This window comes from Ranitomeya variabilis, chromosome 2 (genome assembly GCF_051348905.1).
Source record: "Ranitomeya variabilis isolate aRanVar5 chromosome 2, aRanVar5.hap1, whole genome shotgun sequence".
NCBI classification, from domain to species: Eukaryota; Metazoa; Chordata; class Amphibia; order Anura; family Dendrobatidae; genus Ranitomeya; species Ranitomeya variabilis.
Window position 1 is genome coordinate 842,149,587 of NC_135233.1, and position 13,487 is coordinate 842,163,073.

General features: G+C 43.1%; 1 protein-coding gene across 1 annotated transcript in view; it reads right to left on the minus strand.

Moving 5' to 3' along the window:
* Positions 1–2,778: 2,778 nt before the first annotated feature.
* LOC143803966 (cytochrome P450 2K1-like) overlaps positions 2,779–13,487 on the minus strand; it is a 271,585-nt gene continuing 260,876 nt past the window's right edge. Inside the window, exons 8-9 of the mRNA XM_077281717.1 lie at positions 5,325–5,466; positions 2,779–3,680 (exon numbers count right to left, since the gene is read on the minus strand). Of these exons, the coding sequence (XP_077137832.1) occupies positions 3,502–3,680; positions 5,325–5,466 (321 nt within the window). The 3' untranslated portion in view covers positions 2,779–3,501. The remainder of the gene's footprint in view (positions 3,681–5,324; positions 5,467–13,487) is intronic.

The following is a 13,487-nucleotide window of genomic DNA, read 5'->3' on the forward strand; positions in this document are numbered from 1 at the left end:
GACTGCAACATTTGTGTCCTTGTTATTCATTGCGCCTTACATCGTCCACCATCACCACCTACACATCTGGGAAGCCCTGGGGACATACTTCACCTGTGGGAAGGTATACCATCTAGCTGCCATTCCATCACCCCAGCGGACCCCTAAGCAGCGTCGGTCACCCTGACCGAGTACCACAGGTGGCGTCACGAATACCAGACAAACTTCACCTTTAATTGGATGCCCCTCAGAAGGGCCACGGACCGGGTCGGGCCACCGTGAGATCCCCAGAACCGAGAAGAGATAGACCCGGTGCTGAGTACCCCATTGCCCTTAACGTGGGGGCGCTCCACATACATGCTACATACATACATGCTACATACATACATGCTACATACATACATGCTACATACATACATGCTACATACATACATGCTACATACATGCTACATACATACATGCTACATACATACATGCTACATACATGCTACATACATGCTACATACATACATGCTACATACATACATGCTACATACATACATGCTACATACATGCTACATACATACATACTACATACATACAACATACATACTGCATACATACTATACATGCTACATACATACTCCATACATACATACATACTACATACATACATACATACATACTACATACATACTACATACATACTAAACCCCGCCCCCTCCTCCCTGGACTTCAGAATGGGCAGCGGATGCATTGAAAAACTGCATCCGCTGCCCACGTCGGGCACAAATTTCACAATGTGCGTCGGTACGTCGGCCCGACACATAGCGACGGACCCGTACCAACGCAAGTGTGAAAGAGGCCTTTATGAGCGTTGAATTTAAAAAAAAACAAAACGGTGTGGGCTCCCGCGCAATTTTCTGCGCCAGAGGGGGAAAGCCGATGACCAGGGGCCAATGAATATCAGCCCGCAGCTGTCTGCGCAGCCTTTACTAGCTATTAAAATAGGGGGACCCCCCCAAAAAATGACTTGGGGTCCCCCTATATTTTATAGCCAGAAAGGCTACGCAGACAGCTGCGGGCTGATATTCATAGCCTAGAGAGGGATCATGGATATTGCCCCCCCCCCCCAGCTACAAATACCAGTCCGCAGCCGCCCCAGAAATGGCACATCTGTAAGATGCGCCAATTCCGGCACTTAGCCCCTCTCTTCCCACTCCTGTGTAGCGGTGGGATATGGGGTAATAAGGGGTTAATGTCACCTTGATATTGTAAGGTGACATTAAGCCGGGTTAATAACGGAGAGGCATCAATAAGACGCCTATCCGTTATTAATCCAATAGTAAGAAAGGGTTAATAAAACACGCACACATTAGGAAAAAGTATTTTAATACTCTTCATTTCACCATACTTACCATACTTCAGCGCCTGCAAAAAACGTAGAATAATAAACCGCATACTACCTGTCCGCCGTAGTCCAATTAATAACGAGGGTCCCACGACGATCTCCCCTATAGAACAGTGACATCGGGTGATGTCACTGCTCTATAGGACCCTCACTGACACACTGACAGGAGACAATGGCTCCTGCAGTGCATCACTGAGGTTACCTGAGTTCAAAGTCTCACTTTATGGCAATTGCTGCCTGGGAAAATTTCTCATACAGCAATGCCATAAAGTGAGACTAGGGACTTTTTTTTTTTACAGCAGCGGAGGAATACCTTCCTCCCATCATTGTGTTCCTGGGGCCCCTGGAGAGCGGTTGCAACAGCTGTTGCTGCCGTTCTCCACGGGAGATCGTCGTGGGACACTCGTGGATTTCTGCGGACAGGGAGTATATTGGTTGTTTGTTTTTTTCATATTTTTTACAGATGACACTGGCTTTGGGGATCAAAATGACAAGTAATGGTGAGTATGTAATCTATGTTTAATGTACTGTATGTCTATATGTATGTATTGTATCAATGTACTGTATATATGTATGTATTGTATCAATGTACTGTATGGAGTATGTATGTAGTATGTATGTATGCAGTATGTATGTATGGAGTATGTAAGTAGCATGTATGTAGTATGTATTGATATATGTATGTATGTTTTATGTATGTATGTATGTATGTAGCATGTAGCATGTATGTAGCATGTATGCAGCATGTAGCATGTATGCAGCATGTAGCATGTATGTAGCATGTATGTAGCATGCATGTAGCATGTAGTATGTATGTAGCATGTATGTAGTATGTATGTATGGAGTTTTTTTGTTTTTTTTCATTCAACACATTAGCCGGCTGATGGGACTACTACTGTCCCATCATTGGCTAATGTGTCAATCACTGTCAGTGTAGCAGGCATCGTCCGATGGGACTTGTAGTCCCATCGGACGATGCCTGCACACACGCACAGAGCCCCAGCACGCCGCACAGAGACCCCCCCGACACCGCACAGAGACCCCCCACGCCGCACAGAGACCCCCCACGCCGCACAGAGACCCCCCCACGTCGCACAGAGACCCCCCACAATGCACAGAGACCCCCCCACGACGCACAGAGACCCCCCACGACGCACAGAGACCCCCCCACAACGCATAGAGCCCGGGCAGCCCACATCGAGCCCCGGCACGCCGCACAGAGCCTGGGCAGCCCGGATACAGCCCCGCATAGAATTAGATCCCTGGCAGGCCCGCACAGACCCCGCCCGCACACAGACACTTACAGTGTCCGCCCACGCACCACCCACGCACCGCCCACACTCTTCCCCCCTCCAGAACAGCATATAGAAGGACAGAAAGGGCTGATTTACGTTCCGATATTTGTGTCCCATTGACTTGCATTGGTATCGGGTATCGGTATCGGCGATATCCGATATTTTTTGGATATCGGCCGATCCAATCCGATACTGATACTTTTGAATATTGGAAGGTATTGCTCAACACTAGTTAAACCTGTCCACAAAACCTTTTTTTAAGGCAAGCACTGAATGAGCCTCTTTGCCGCTTCACATATACTGGCACTTAAACCTACTTATTAAATTTGCATAGGTCACAATTATATGAAAGAAAATATCCTCTATTTGCAATATATTGTCTTGGTTTTATTTGAACGTTTTCAGCCTTCAATCAAAATAACCCTTTTAGGCACAGGTAATAGTAAACGTGGTCATGCACGAGATAAAGCTTGCAAAAATCTGTGTGCTCACCGCCAAAGGAACCCCATTTAAATATACAGAACTGACATTCACTAGCAGAAGTTTCTGCATCTAATGTGATTTTAATATTTAAGAATAAATGTAATCGTATATAAAGGACAAGTTGGTATGTATGGTACAATCACGTATTTTAGTCAAATAAACTGAGAACAAATTATTAGTGCCATAGCTGTAAAGAATTAGCAGTTTATACAATAGCAAATGCAATATTACAGATTAGGAATGCATATTTGGTCATACTTTGAGCTTGCGGAAAGTACTGATAGAGTGCAGCATGTTATATCTGATTTTATAAAAAATGAAGAATAATGGAAATAAGAATCATAGGAATGTAATCTAACGGGGAGTAGCACAGAGTTGGTATGGATGAGGTTTAAATGTAGTTCCGAAAGTTCCGCTCAGGTCAACTTTAGTCACTCCTTGGGGAAGATGAAAGCTAAAAGTCTTCAGGAGGCTGGTGAAGAATATGAAGAGCTCAGTTCTGGCCATATGTTCTCCCAAACAAATGCGATGACCTATCAAGAGATGGAATGGATATAATTTATGAAAAGTGGAAAACAATTTCAATAGCCTAAATCTAATCCGGCAAAACAAAAAGCTTGTAAAGCAAGTTCCATGAAGCCATTGTAAATCAGTAAAATAAGACATTATTTTCAGATAATCATAGCATTAATCTTTATTGGGCCGCATTCACACTCTCAGTATGTGGTCAGTATTTTACATCAGTATTTGTAAGCCAAAACCAGGAGTGGAACAATCAGAGGAAAAGTATAATAGAAACATATGCACCACTTCTGTATTTATCACCCACTCCTGGTCTTGGCTTACAAATACTGAGGTAAAATACTGACCAAATACTGATCGTGTGAACGTGGCCTTAGGGCTCATTTACAGAGCAGCCGCATGAACGGCCATTGAACTCTGTAGATACAAAGAGATTCTCCTCCAAATGCTATGAATCTAGGGGAGTGTATTGCTGTGCATACATTATGTAGCATGGCAATTTCTTTGTTATAAAAATGGAGGCTACTTGTTAAGGCTCGGTACACTTTACATTTGTATGCAATTAAAATATGGCCATTTGCATAAGCCCTTATGTACAGCACATGCTACACTACATAACATTTGCCAACAATTAGGTGATAATTGTGACGACATCCGAATCTCCTGGGATAGCAAGCTAGTTAGAGCATGCGTTGTTCATGGAGGTTGAAAGGGATAAAGAGGACTTTTCACCACATTTTACATGCTAAACTTGGCACATAGTGATGAATTTGCTGAAAATCTGAATAAAACCTTTTTTTTGTCTCTGTTATGGAGTAATTAGTTTGTAAATTGCCAATTTCCACTATAACCAAAGGAAGTTGCAGAAATTCTTCTCTGGGAGCATTTACTTTTTCCCCTATATGATATTGTCTAATCACATACAGGAGGTGCCATGCAGGGGAAAAGGAGGATCAGAACCAGCTTTGTCTGTGTGAGATGATAAGACTCATGTGAGAGAATGGAGTTGTGTGTCACTACAAACACCGATCTGCATCCGTCCCAGACATCGGGAAACAATGCCTCGCTATGTGGGAGAGCGCTGTATGTTTGAGATGACAGCAGTGGTGTGTAACGTATAGGACTCTGAGTCTCGCCCAGGAGCTGAGGCTGTATTTCCCGATGCCTGGAATAGATTCAGAGCGGTGTTTACTATGACATACAGAGTTGCTCTCTACCCCCCCTGTACATCATCGGTAGTTAGATCAATGTGACCTTATTAAACATGAGCCTAACCAGGTCACAATGGTACTGACCTTCATAGGGCGAGTTTTTTTTTTTTTTAGTCCTGCATCATACCTCCTGCTTATGATTAGGCAACATCATACAAGGAAAAAAATAAATGCCCCCAGAGAAAAAGCTCTGCTAATGCTCCCTTGATTATAGTGAATGTTAGCATATAAAGTTTACAAGCTAATATCTTTGCAATCAAAATGAGAAAAAAATGTTTTATTCATATAGTCAGCCATTTCATAATAATATGACCAATTTAGCATGTAAAGTGTGGTAAAAGGTTTTTAACCAATATTAAGGAAGCAATTAGAAAAAAAAAAAAACATTCGTATTTATTAAGGAATGTCCCATAGACTTTTAAATGTGAGACAGTATTATATTACCTGCAGAAAATGGTATGAATGCTTTATTGCCCTGAAAATTGCCTTCTTCATCCAAAAAGTTTGAAGGATTGAAAGTATCTGGGAATTTCCAATGTTTGGGTTCTGTGAGCACAGAGGCCAGGTTAGCTATAATTGGAGTACCCTAAGGGAACATGAATCATTGTACGTGTTAAAGAATTTTAATTAAACATTGCAATATTCTAGAATAATAAGTGTAACAAAAAAATCAATTCTTGGTTTACTCTTATTGATGTAAAATACTATAATTTGTGCCAAGTGGAGGACACAAACAAATGAGGGCCACTGTGCAAGAATAGCAAATGGGCGCTTTGCAGTCCAATAGATCATCATAACGCAGAAATCCACTTGCTTTTGAGGTACAAATGGGCCCCCCTACATCTTTGGCCCCTTGTGCGGATGCACCAATGTTATATCCGACCCGGTTTGTGCAAATACATGATTTGACTCAACAGTAGTCAAATCGTAGTAAGATTGCAAATGGAACATAAGCATACAGAAAAAAACTAATTTACTAATTTGAGGGTTATTTAATGATTAGCATATCACCTACCATCAGCTATAAAGCACCTTATAACAACACACACCGATAATCAAGCCAAAGACATGGGAAATGCATACAGTGGGTACGAAAAGTATTCTGACCACTTTACATTTTTCACGCTTTGTTTCATTGTAGCCATTTGGTAAATTCAAAAAAGTTCATTTTTTCTCATTAATGTACACTCTGCACCCCATCTTGACTGATAAAAACCAGAAATGTAGTATTTTTTGCAAGTTTATTAAAAAACAAAAAATGATATATCACATGTCCATAAGTATTCAGACCCTTGGCTCAGTATTGAGTGGAAGCACCCTTTTGAACTAGTACAGCCATGGGGTCTTCTTGGGAATGATGCAACAAGTTTTTCACACCTGGATTTGGGGATCCTCTGCCATTCTTCCTTGCAGATCTTCTCCAGTTCCGTCGGGCTGGATGGTGAACGTTGGTGGACAGCCATTTCCAGGTCTTTCCAGAAATGCTCAATTGGGTTTAGGTGAGGGCTCTGGCTGGGCCAGTCAAAAATGGTCACAGAGTTGTTCTGAAGCCACTCCTTTGCTATTTTCGCTGTGTGCTTAGGGTCATTGTTTTGTTGGAAGGTGAACCTTCGGTGAAGTCTGAGGTTAAGAACACTCTGGAAGAGGTTTTCATCCAGGATATCTCTGTACTTGGCCGCATTCATGTTTCCTTCAATGACAACCAGTCGTCCTGTCCCTGCAGCTGAAAAACACCCCCATAGCATGATGCTGCCATCATCATGTTTCACTGTTGGGATTGTATTGGTCAGGTGATGAGCAGTGCCTGGTTTTCACTACACATACCGCTTAGAATTCTCAACAAAAAGGTCTATCTTCATCTCATCAGACCAGAGAATCTTATTTCTCATAGTCTGGGAGTCCTTCATGTGTTTTTAGCAAACTCTATGCAGGCTTTCATATGTATTGCACTGAGGAGAGGCTTCTATCAGACCACTCTGCCATAAATGCCTGTCTGGTGGACGGCTGCAGTGATAGTTGACTTTGTGGAACTTTCTCCCATCTCTCTACTGCATCTCTGGAGCTCAGCCACAGTGATCTTGGGGTTCTTCTTTACCTCTCTCACCAAGGCTCTTCTCCCACAATTGCTCAGTTTGACTGGATGGCCAGGTCTAGGAAGACTTCTGGTGGTCCCAAACTTCTTCCATTTAAGGATTATGAAGGCCACTGTGCTCTTAGGAACCTTGAGTACTGCAGAAATTCTTTTGTAACCTTGGTCAGATCTGTGCCTTGCCACAATTCTGTCTCTGTGCTCCTTGGCCAGTTCCTTTGACCTCATGATTCTCATTTGGTCTGACATGCACTGTGAGCTGTGAGGTCTAAGGCTTCTTTCACACTTCCGTCGGTACGCGGCCGTCGCTAAGCATCGTCGCGATGTACCGATGGACATTGTGAAAATTCGGCACAATGTGGGCAGCGGATGCAGTTTTTCAATGCATCCGCTGCCCATTCTAAAGTCCCGGGGGGGAGGGGGCGGAGTTCCTGCCGCGCATGCGCGGTAGGAAATGTAGGATCTGACGTACGAAAAAACGTTCCCTTGAACGTTTTTCTGTGACGACGGTCCGCCAAAACACGACGCATCCAGTGCACGACGGATGCGACGTATGGCCATACGTCGCGATCCGTCGGCAATACAAGTCTATAGGAAAAAACGCATCCTGCGGACAAGGAGGATCACAAGGAAATGGACAGCATGTGACTTAAATATGAGTGTCTGAGCAAAGGGTCTGAATACTTATGACCATGTAATATTTCAGTTTTTCTTTAACCCCTTTCTGTCATTAGACGTACTATTCCGTCCATGTTGGGTGGGCCCTACTTCCCAAGGACGGAATAGTACGTCATACGCGATCGGCCGCGCTCACGGGGGGAGCGCGGCCGATCGCGGCCGGGTGTCAGCTGACTATCGCAGCTGACATCCGGCACTATGTGCCAGGAGCGGTCACGGACCGCCCCCGGCACATTAACCCCCGGCACACCGCGATCAAACATGATCGCGGTGTGCCGGCGGTATAGGGAAGCATCGCGCAGGGAGGGGGCTCCCTGCGTGCTTCCCTGAGACCCCCGGAGCAACGCGATGTGATCGCGTTGCTCCGAGGGTCTCCTACCTCCCTCCTCGCCGCAGGTCCCGGATCCAAGATGGCCGCGGCATCCGGGTCCTGCAGGGAGGGAGGTGGCTTACCGAGTGCCTGCTCAGAGCAGACACTTGGTAAGCCTGCAGCCCTGCACAGCAGATCGCAGATCTGGCAGAGTGCTGTGCACACTGCCAGATCATCGATCTGTGATGTCCCCCCCTGGGACAAAGTAAAAAAGTTAAAAAAAAACGTCCACATGTGTAAAAAAAAAATAAAAAAAAAATTCCTAAATAAATAAATTAAAAAAAAAAATTATTCCCATAAATACATTTCTTTATCTAAATAAAAAAAAAATGAAACAATAAAAGTACACATATTTAGTATCGCCGCGTCCGTAACGACCCCACCTATAAAACTATATCACTAGTTAACCCCTTCAGTGAACACCGTAAAAAAAAAAAAAAAAAAACGCGGCAAAAAACAACGCTTTATTCTCATACCGCCAAACAAAAAGTGGAATAACACGCGATCAAAAAGACGGATATAAATAACCATGGTACCGCTGAAAACGTCATCTTGTCCCGCAAAAAACGAGCTGCCACACACCATCATGAGCAAAAAAATAAAAAAGTTATAGTCCTCAGAATAAAGCGATGCCAAAATAATTATTTTTTCTATAAAATAGCTTTTATCGTATAAAAGCGCCAAAACAAAAAAAAATTATATAAATGAGATATCGCTGTAATCGTACTGACCCGACGAATAAAACTGCTTTATCAATTTTACCAAATGTGGAATGGTATAAACGCCTCCCCCAAAAGAAATTCATGAATAGCTGGTTTTTGGTCATTCTGCCTCACAAAAATTGGAATAAAAAGCGATCAAAAAAATATCCCGTGCCCGAACATGTTACCAATAAAAACGTCAACTCGTCCCACAAAAAAAAAGACCTCACATGACTCTGTGGTCTCAAATATGGAAAAATTATAGCTCTCAAAATGTGGTAACGCAAAAAATATTTTTTTGTAATAAAAAGCGTCTTTCAGTGTGTGATGGCTGCCAATCATAAAAATCCGCTAAATAACCCGCTATAAAAGTAAATCAAACCCCCCTTCATCACCCGCTTAGTTAGGGAAAAATTAAAAAAATGTAAAAAATGTATTTATTTCCATTTTCCCAATAGGGTAAGGGCTAGGGTTAGGATTAGGGCTAGAGTTGGGGCTAAAGTTAGGGTTAGGGTTTGGATTACATTTACGGTTGGGAATAGGGTTGGGATTAGGGTTAGGGGTGTGTCTGGGTTAGAGGTGTGGTTAGGGTTACCGTTGGGATTAGGGTTAGGGGTGTGTTTGGATTAGGGTTTCAGTTATAATTGGGGGGTTTCCACTGTTTAGGCAAATCAGGGGCTCTCCAAACGTGACATGGCGTCCGATTTCAATTCCAGCCAATTCTGCGTTGAAAAAGTAAAACAGTGCTTCTTCCCTTCCAAGCTCTCCCGTGCGCCCAAACAGGGGTTTACCCCAACATATGGGGCATCAGCGTACTCGGAACACATTGGAGAACAACTTTTGGGGTCCAATTTCTCCTGTTACCCTTGGGAAAATACAAAACTAGGGGCTAAAAAATAATTTTTTTTTATTTGCATGGATCTGCGTTATAAACTGTAGTGAAACACTTGGGGGTTCAAAGCTCTCACAACACATCTAGATGAGTTCCTTAGGGGTTCTACTTTCCAAAATGGTGTCACTTGTGGGGGGTTTCTACTGTTTAGGTACATTAGGGGCTCTGCAAACGCAATGTGATGCCTGCAGACCATTCCATCTAAGTCTGCATTCCAAATGGCGCTCCATCCCTTCCGAGCCCTCCCATGTGCCCAAACGGTGGTTCCCCCCCACATATGGGGTATCAGCGTACTCAGGACAAATTGGACAACAACTATTGGGGTCCAATTTCTCCTGTTACCCTTGGGAAAATACAAAACTGGGGGCTAAATAATAATTTTTGTGGGAAAAAAATTTTGTTTTATTTTTACGGCTCTGCATTATAAACTTCTGTGAAGCACTTGGTGGGTCAAAGTGCTCACCACACATCTAGATAAGTTCCTTAGGGGGTCTACTTTCCAAAATGGTGTCACTTGTGGGGGGGCTTCAATGTTTAGGCACATCAGTGGCTCTCCAAACGCAACATGGCGTCCCATCTCAATTCCTGTCAATTTTGCAGTGAAAAGTCAAACGGCGCTCCTTCCCTTCTGAGCTCTCCCATGCGCCCAAACAGTGGTTTACCCCCACATATGGGGTATCAGCGTACTCAGGACAAATTGTACAACAACTTTTGGGGTCCAATTTCTTCTCTTACCCTTTAGAAAATAAAAATTTGGGGGCGAAAAGATCATTTTTGTGAAAAAATATGATTTTTTATTTTTACGGTTCTGCATTATAAACTTCTGTGAAGCACTTGGTGGGTCAAAGTGCTCACCACACATCTAGATAAGTTCCTTAGGGGGTCTACTTTCCAAAATGGTGTCACTTGTGGGGGGTTTTAATGTTTAGGCACATCAGTGGCTCTCCAAACGCAACATGGCGTCCCATCTCAATTCCTGTCAATTTTGCAGTGAAAAGTCAAACGGCGCTCCTTCGCTTCCGAGCTCTGTCATGCGCCCAAACAGTGGTTTACCCCTACATATGGAGTATCGGCGTACTCAGGACAAATTGTATAACATCTTTTGGGGTCCATTTTTTCCTGTTACCCTTGGTAAAATAAAACAAATTGGAGCTGAAGTAAATTTTGTGTGAAAAAAAGTTAAATGTTCATTTTTATTTAAAAATTCCAAAAATTCCTGTGAAACACCTGAAGGGTTAATAAACTTTTTGAATGTGGTTTTGAGCACCTTGAGGGGTGTAGTTTTTAGAATGGTGTCACACTTGGGTATTTTCTATCATATAGACCCCTCAAAATGACTTCAAATGAGATGTGGTCCCTAAAAAAAAATGGTGTTGTAAAAATGAGAAATTGCTGGTCAACTTTTAACCCTTATAACTCCCTAACAAAAAAAAATTTTGGTTCCAAAATGGTGCTGATGTAAAGTAGACATGTGGGAAATGTTACTTATTAAGTATTTTGTGTGACATATCACTGTGATTTAATTGCATAAAATTTCAAATTTGTAAAATTGCGAAATTTTCAAAATTTTCGCCAAATTTCCATTTTTTTCACAAATAAACGCAGGTAATATCAAAGAAATTTTACCACTATCATGAAGTACAATATGTTACAAGAAAACAATGTCAGAATCACCAGGATCCGTTGAAGCGTTCCAGAGTTATAACCTCATAAAGGGACAGTGGTCAGAATTGTAAAAATTGGCCCGGTCCATAACGTGCAAACCACCCTTGGGGGTGAAGGGGTTAATGTGAAAAAAATGAACTTTTTTGAATGTACTAAAGAGTGAAAAATTTAAAGGGATCTGTGATGGTGTGATATGCTATGTGGGTATCATTTTTGTGTATATTTCTATTTTACTGATTATCATGGTGTTACTGTATCTTGTAGGATGAGTTGTTATTTGCCATCTGATATTCTCCCCACAGTTCTGTATTGTTATCTCTCCACAGGGTCAGTGAATAATGTTGTTTGCTAATATGCTAATGACATGTTGACCTAGCTTGTTGAAACAATGAGCCCCTGAGACTTGTAAATATCAGGGAGGTGAGACACAGAGATCAGTCTGGTGTGGAACCTTGGTGTGAAGAGCATATCAGAGAGAAAGAAGGGAATATGGACTGTTATCCTCTGTGCTGGATTGTTGGGATTGTTGGACTTTTATTCTGTAACTGAACTGCATTCGTGTTCTGGAATATTTAATCCTTTGTGTGATGGATCGTATATATGGACCTTTCGTGTTTTGCCTAAATAAAGGTCTTGGAATTGTTCACTATTCTCTTGCTCTGTTGATTGTGTTATACCGGAGAAGGAGCCCGTGACAGGGTCTGAGTACTTTTCGTACCCACTGTATATCTAACACAATGTTATAATATAAGATGATAACAAGCGGGTCTATTTATCCCCTGCTGAACGCCTCAACGCGTTTGTGTCACGGGTGTGTCAGAGGCTGCAGACCGTTGCTCTGCATCTGACTGCAGAAGGTCTCAGCAGTTTGTTTTGCAGACTTTTTCCTGGGCCTTCTGACTTAAGGACCCAGTGGCAACCTCCTATGGCTCTAGTTGACACACCTGGACCAGGGTGTATATAACTCCCAGCTTGCTGCTGGAGGTTGCAGTTGATATTTCTATTTCCATTTCCCTGTTGAGCCTTGGAGCCATAGCAGTCGGCTATCTTCCTTCTTGGTGTTGCTAGAGATGGTCTGTGTTTCTCTCAGAGTCTACTCTAGCTAAGGCTACTTTCACACACAGCATATTTGCTGCGTATTTTTACGCGCGCGTATTTTGCTGCTGCTTTACCTGCATTGTGTACTGAAAATAAAGTTTGTTTGAAAAAAAAAAAAAAGGGGAAAAAAAAAAAGAGTCATTGAGGTCATTTCCTGTCTTTATGACTCAGAATACAATACACACTGGAGTTAACATCATGTCGATTCTGCCAGCTGCAATGGCCTTGAGCCAAAGACGCCTCAGCAAGCGGAACAGACATCAGCTGGGGTTTACTAACCCCACTGTCACTAACCCCAGGTTACTAGGGCAGGCGTCAGTCAGACGCCCCCCCTCGTAACCCTGTACGGTAAGGGTATGTTCACACGATCCTGATTTCAATCCTTTTTTTTCAGGACAAAAACCGCAGCTCTTGGCAGAAAACGCAGGTGCGTTTTTGGTGCGTTTTTGGTGCGTTTTTGATGCGGTTTTTAGTGCGGTTTTTTATGCAGTTTTCTCTGCAGATTGTCTGTGTTTGACACAAATAAAGCTTTAACTGCAGTGGGGGAAAAAAAAAAGAAATGATGTAATTTCCTTGTCCAACCCTTTTCTTCTTCCATCCTCCATTTTGGGACTAAACACCAAAATGAGTGGACGTGTTTTGAATGACAGCGCTCCGCAGAGTGCTGAGCGTAGGCCAGATCACAGCCCGCGGATCCAGCTCTATCTAGCTATTTAAGTCTACTTTCACATTTGCGGTCTGCGCCGCAGCGTCGGGCGCCGCATGCGTCATGCGCCCCTATATTTAACATGGGGGCGCATGGACATGCGTCGCACTTGCGTTTTGCGCCGGCCGCATGCGTCACTGCAGCGCACGCATCCGGCCGCAGAGGACGCAGCAAGTTGCATTTTTGCTGCGTCCAAAATCAATCAAAAAAAGGACGCATGCGGCGCACAACGCAAATGTGAACATAGCCTAAGTGCCACGTATTTAAGTGCCACGTATTTCAGTGCCACGTATTTCAGTGCCACGTATTTCAGTGCCACGTGCCACGTATTTCAGTGCCACGTATTTCAGTGCCACATATTTCAGTGCCACGTGCCACGTATTTAAGTGCCACGTGCCACGTATTTAA